At 43.6% G+C, this 6,450-nt stretch overlaps 1 protein-coding gene across 2 annotated transcripts in view; it reads left to right on the plus strand.

Moving 5' to 3' along the window:
- FBXW2 (F-box and WD repeat domain containing 2) overlaps positions 1–5,947 on the plus strand; it is a 31,933-nt gene extending 25,986 nt beyond the window's left edge. Inside the window, exon 8 of one of the 2 annotated variants that reach the window (XR_014295740.1) lies at positions 782–866. Coding sequence is in view for 1 of the 2 variants with exons in the window: in XM_082640824.1 (XP_082496950.1) it covers positions 782–1,070 (289 nt within the window). In the remaining variant the exon portion in view is untranslated. Of the gene's footprint in view, positions 1–781 lie in introns of both variants that reach the window. The other variant, XM_082640824.1, reaches the window with a different exon arrangement.
- Positions 5,948–6,450: the final 503 nt, after the last annotated feature.

Genomic DNA, 6,450 nt, shown 5'->3' on the forward strand with positions numbered 1-6,450 from the left:
AACTTATTATCAATCTATTAGTAAATGTTTCTGAATTATTGGGGGGAACTTTATATTTTCAGCCTCTGCTGTTCTTCGAGAGGAACCTGTGTTTGCTACGTGCCGAATAGAGAAGCACTGAGTCTGAGTCACTTGGTTTTTAGTCTTTGTTCTGGGCTTGGGGAGGTTCCCCTAGGCCAGTACCATCGGCCCTCCATATCCGTGTGCTCTGCATCCATGGATGTTGAGGGCCAGCTGTACTACACCATTTTATGTAAGGGACTGGAGCATCCTCAGATTTGGGTATCTGAGGGCGTCCAGGAACCAATCCCTTTGGATAACAAGGGATGACTGTATAGTAGTTTTTACCTAGTGGTAAGAGTTGAGTGTTACCCTCTCGTTCTGACTGGTAACTAACTAGTTGTGAATCCTTAGCCAAATTATTTACCCTGGCTGTACTTCAGTTTTCACATCTTAGAAGTGAGTAAGTATTAAACGAGATAATCTGTAAGATCCTTTCCAGCTTAGATGGGCATTTTGTGCTTTTATAAATATTCATCTCCTTATATGCCTATGTTATATTACCTTATCATTATGAAGGGCTCTTCTCCCCGGCCTTTTTCCTAAAGGAGGGTGAGCTTTTTGTCCTCATATTTTCCTTTTTATAAAAATGTTTCATTTAATTCTAAATTTGCTGCTTGAATTTTGCATTGGTTTTAAATGTCTCCAGAAAAAATTACAGTAGCATAAACAGAAGCACAGTTGCCTTCTGGTTCATGTTTATTAACTCTCATCCTTGTAGGGTCATCAAGACTCCTGAGATAGCGAACTTGGCCTTGCTTGGCTTTGGAGATATCTTTGCCCTGCTGTTTGACAACCACTACCTGTATATCATGGACTTGCGGACAGAGAGCCTGATTAGCCGCTGGCCTCTCCCAGAGTATAGGAAATCCAAGAGAGGCTCCAGCTTCCTGGCAGGCGAAGCGTCCTGGCTGAATGGACTGGACGGGCACAATGACACGGGCTTGGTCTTTGCCACCAGCATGCCCGACCACAGTATTCACCTGGTGTTGTGGAAGGAGCACGGCTGATGCCGCGAGCTGCGCCGCTGACTGACGTCGGGTGCCGGGGCTGCGGGTTTTGAGTGCAACCTCTGTGGCAGCCGACTGCATGAACCAAAGTTCTCACCTAATGGTATCATCACGCAGTGCACAATCATTTATCTCTGTTTGCCAGGGGGCCAGGGCTCGGGGTGGGGGAGGGCTCATTTTGTTGACATACGCCGCAGCATGCTGATGGGGTGCACCACTGACTTCATTCGTACTTAGTTATGTGGGTCAGTATAAGAGGCTGCATTTGGGGTTCATCTTCCTTGAATATTGGTTTTAAGTAAAGATATTTAAATGGCTCATTAATCTGCTAATTGGTTGCCTATAAAAACACTTTCAGTCTATTATCAAAGCTTTTTACCATTGCCTTTTTCTCTTCTGAAGTTGAAGCAAAGGTGCTATGATGTTGTTACAGCAACTTTTCTTACATGGGGCTTAGCTTTTATAACAACCCGTGTTATAAAGACCGCCAGATTCTTTGACATTCATACTGTCCACCAAATACCAGTTCTAAAGAAAAGTTGTCTTCCAGTGCAAATCCAGCTCTATAAATTGATGGTTTGTAACACATTCTAAACCCTAGTTCTTGACAGAGTGAAGGTGGGCCATGTCTGAGATGTGAGGAAGTTATGTAGTTTTTGTTTCTAGGTGGAGCAAGCTGGTCCTTGGTCCCCCACAGCCTAGGTGACTGCACAGAGGTGACGTGGTACAGTAGAAAGAACACTGAGCTGGCAGACTGAAGACTGGCTCTGTTACCTAGGAACCCTGCACCCCAGGCGTATACTTCTCTGGTCCCCATTTTCCCTGTCTGTATAGCTAGTTGTTAGGCTGTCACTTGGTTTCTAAGATTCCTTCTGGTCCTGTGTCTGCTGAGGTGTGCAAAAGTTGATATTTCAGTTTTGTCTGATTGTTGATTCATTGCTTCTTTAGGTTTGGAGATAATATATAAATGAAATTACTGATAGAAGGTTGTCACCTATAAGGAAATCCAAACGTACAAAAAAGAATGGATAAGAGGGAATGTAGAAAATGTTACATGTTCCACTTTAAAAATGTAAATGATTGGTAGAAGAAATGCTGAGAGCAGCTGTGGTCCTCTAGAGAGGCAGTGTGCCATATTAGAAAGAAAGGTCCCTGACCCTGACTTTCGTCCTCCTTTGCCTCTAACTTGATGTGTAGCCTCAGGCAGGTTAACTTTCTGTTGGAAATGAAGGAATTGCCCTAGATTAAGGTTCGCAAAGCCACACGCCCAGGGGAGCCACGGAGATAAACATAAGTGAGTGCAGCATGCTGCGTAGGATGGGGCTGCACCAGGGGAAGCTTATCTGGCAGGGCAGTTATGGAGCCCTAAGTGTTAGGCAGAAACAAGTCTAGTGTTCGGCAGGTCTTCTGATATTTCAGAAGGAGGTCAACTCCAGAATTGTATTTGTAATCCCCTAATTTTAAAAATGTTGACAGCGACTCGAAGATCATTCAAGATGTAGTGGGCTAAACAAAGCATGTCTGCGGGCTGCCAGTTTGTATTCTCCACCCTCTCATTCCTGTAAATTAGATAATGCTGTGATTCGTCAGTGGAACTGTTTTAACATAACTGTCACAAGCATTAGGGAGAAAGTCGAGGGAGCAAGTAGTAGGAAGAATTCAGCTCTTCCCCGTTGTGTTACAGAGGAGTGAGGGGGGCATTTCATTCACAGACCGACAGGAAACTAGTTTGAAGATGAACTTAACGGGAACCTGAGTGAGAGCCTTTGCCTGGGAATATGAGGTATTCATTCTTCTTAACTCTGATATAAAGCAAATCTGTTTTTCAGGTAGGAAAAGGGTTGCTGGCAGAGCTGAGAATGATTCAAAGTACAGTGGGGACACAGCTCTCCCAGAATCCTGTCAGCCTAGAGCCTGACAGTGGACCTCTGAATGCTGCAAAGTTAGTGTTTCAGAGAATTTTGATGGTTGGTTTCAAGGACGGGTTTAGTTAATACCCATGTTGAGGCTCTGAGGGAATTATGTAAAAACAATTATCTTTCTCCGTCCCCCAAATCCATTTCACATTGAGTTCTGTGTGTGAGCTCTGCTCGGTCCTTCAAGAAGTGGAACCAGATTAGAAGCTGGAATCTATTTTGCAGGAACCTCGGGAGGCTTTGGGCCATGATAAGGGTAAAGCAACTTAACTCCTTTTCATCCAGCCAGAACAAAAAAACTGAGATTACTGATCTAATGACCATCCCTATTCCCACCTCACCATCAGATATATCTAATAGCTTCAAAGACCAAGCGATTATAACTATAGTCATTTGTGGGAAAAAGTTTTTGAAAATGACAAACCTGAAACCTGTATGGCATGTCCCATTTCAGTTTTCAGAGGTGAATACCAAAGTTATCATCAAGGTAGTACAGCTGATTTTGACAGCAGTGCTTAGAGTCCTAACTTTGATCCTCCTCACAGAGGTCTTTGTTTCACCTGAGCATTTTATTTAATTGCTTTATGGATGCTAGCTTTATTCATAGTATTGTCAGCTTTTATACAAATGGAAAACTTAACTTATCCTTTAAAAAGAAATAAAGTAAGGTGGGGAGTCAGTGAGAGCAGTGGGTAGGGGATAACTCAGTCTCCTTCATGGAGTTAGGGGCCTCTCTTCCCTACATACTGACTTCTGCTTCCTTAGCTCAGAGGCAAGGGATTTGCCTTTGCCTCTTCTTTTGTGAATATTCTCATTTCTGAAAAATTCTTAATCATCAGCAAATAGACTACATCTTTCTTTATGAGTGTTGGATTTCTTGAGTGGCCCTGGTGTGGTAGAAGGGGGGCTTCTTTCCTCTCCGGTTTGTGTAGGGAACCATAACAACTCCAGGCTCCAGGGGAGGACGGGGTCCAGGAGAGCTGAGTGAGTGTGGTTTTAGTAGACTTTGTTCCCATTCCAAAGGAAACTAGTTTCCTCCAGCCAGCCCCATTATTTGAAGTAATAAGTGTTGTCAAACCTGACCTCTTAGACCTGTCAGAGAAGTAGGAAGAAAGACTTCCTCCAGGACAGGGGCTAGACTTTGAAGACGTTCCACAGGAAGTACATGTGTTTGAATAGCTTTTAAATGGAAGATGGGGAATATTGCTATTTTAAGCTGTGTACTTCATTTTTCATAGTTTAAAATTAATCTGTGCTGGCCACTAAAAATGCTCAGTAAAATGTGAATGAGGGTTATGTAATCATCCTAATATTTGCTCTCAGGAGAATGATTACTGCTCTGCATTTGTAAATCTTAGGGAGAAAAGAAATACTTCTGGAAACAGTATTACGTTAGACATGAAGAATTTGTTTCTGTTAGGTGAGGCGATTCAACCAAACAGAAGTAGCTAAGGAGAGTAGAGCCTGGCTTTGCACGTTGCTTTGGCCAAACCCAGCCGACTCCTTGAAGCCGTGACTGTTGCCCTGGCTTCTCGGGAGCCTAGAGGTGAATCTTCCCATCGTCCCTCTTCTAGTTCTCAGTGCCTCCTCCTTGTCTGGGCCTCTACTGGGCCTTGGTGTCTGAACCACTTGCCATCCTCTGTAGGGAAGTGTGTAGTCAGATTGCTGCCCTAGGATGCAGCCTGGGCCAGGGCACACTGTGACTTTTGCCTTTAGGGCCATAGAGTTGTCAGTATAGGGGAGAGACACCTTAGGTCTGTCCCCTTGACACAGCCTTCCTACCTGGTTATGCTGGTGCTTGCCAAGATACTTAAGACAACCAAGACACTCGAGAATTCTGCAGTCCCCAGATAGGATGTCTGATGGAGAGAACAGGTTAGCATTCTTGACAGAAATGCCTACCAGCCATCTTTGGCAGTGTCCTGATCCGTAGCTCCCTGTACTTACTCTAGGAAAGTGAATTTCTTTCAGAATAATTCCTCACATGGATTACTGGATAGTCTTTGTATCACTCCCTTCAGCCTAATCAGGCTGAATGATCATGCTCAGTGCAAAAAGGTGTTTTGCTGTCAAGTTGTTTCAGTGCGTTTCCAGTCTCCCCCAGAATGGTATAGTTGCTTAAAGCTAGTACTACAGTCTTGACCAATGTAAACATACTTAATTATTGCAGCTTAAAGAATCCAGCTACTTCTACTCTTCATGAATATGCTCAAATAAAAATGTGTTTTTCTGGGCTTCCCTGGTGGCGCAGTGGTTGAGAGTCGGCCTGCCGATGCAGGGGACACGGGTTCAGGCCCCAGTCCGGGAGGATCCCACATGCCGCGGAGTGGCTGGGCCCGTGAGCCATGGCTGCTGAGCCTGCGGGTCTGGGGCCTGTGCTCCGCAACGGGAGAGACCACAGCAGTGAGAGGCCCGCGTACCGCAAAAAAAAAAAAAAAAAAAAAAAAAAAGTGTTTTTCTATATTTAAACCTGGCAAATTATGAATTCAGATGATAAAAGCTCACAATTGTTTGGTGTCCATATACTCACATTGTGAACATATTTCACTCATTTAGACTTAGTACTCTTGATAAGAATGCTCAGGTTGAAAAAGACTGGCCTCACCAATCCAACATCTGTGGCAACATGGAACTTATGTTTCACTTATTTGATGTATGTTGTGATCTAGGGGGAATGAAATGAAGTTTATATATGAACTGTCTGTGGGGTGGGTGGGTGGGGGAGAAGGGATTGCTTAAGCAAATAGTGGAGTGATTGTGGAACAAGATGTCTCTATAAGACGAGAAGTTATTTTCATGCATCATAGAAGCATTCTTCTACCTGTGAGTGATTGTGCTAACTGTAAATCATTTATATCTATACATTAAAGCAGGTTCCCTTGATTAGGCAACATTTGGTTAGCCAAGCCCAAGTTATTGTTTGTACTTGAAAGAAATAAAGCTGCATTTCCTTAAAAATTACATTCTGTAGTTAAGACTATTTTCTTGCTTTTTTCCCCCAACTAATTCCAAGGAAACTTTTCAAAAGCGAGTGTTTTAGAATGCATCTTTAGAAATGAAACTGCCCCTCGAGTGATCTAAAGTGACTCTGTTCTTCTACTGTTTCTGCATGTTCTAGAATGTAAGTCTAACAATGTAACAATTTCTGAATGAGATCCAAGAGGGAAAACAATAAATTTACAAGTAAAATGCAGGGAAGGAATTTGGTGACTTTCACGAATAGATGCAGATGGAGGGCAAGTACGTTTATGCAGGGCCCAGACCTTGGGATCAGCTTCCTCTCTTTTGCCCTCCTCGGTTGAGCACGTCCCCAGGTTGGTTCATTCTTTCTTCTTAATTTAAACTTGTAGGACTCCTTGTCATCAAACATGGTCCTGTACTTTTGATCCCCAGCAGCACCATGACAGGGCAGATTGTCCTTCCTGTTTTACAGATGAGAAGTTGAGGCTTGCGCGGAGCGACCA

This window comes from Mesoplodon mirus (assembly GCF_964341445.2).
Source record: "Mesoplodon mirus genome assembly, chromosome: 1".
In the NCBI taxonomy this organism is placed as follows: Eukaryota; Metazoa; Chordata; class Mammalia; order Artiodactyla; family Ziphiidae; genus Mesoplodon; species Mesoplodon mirus.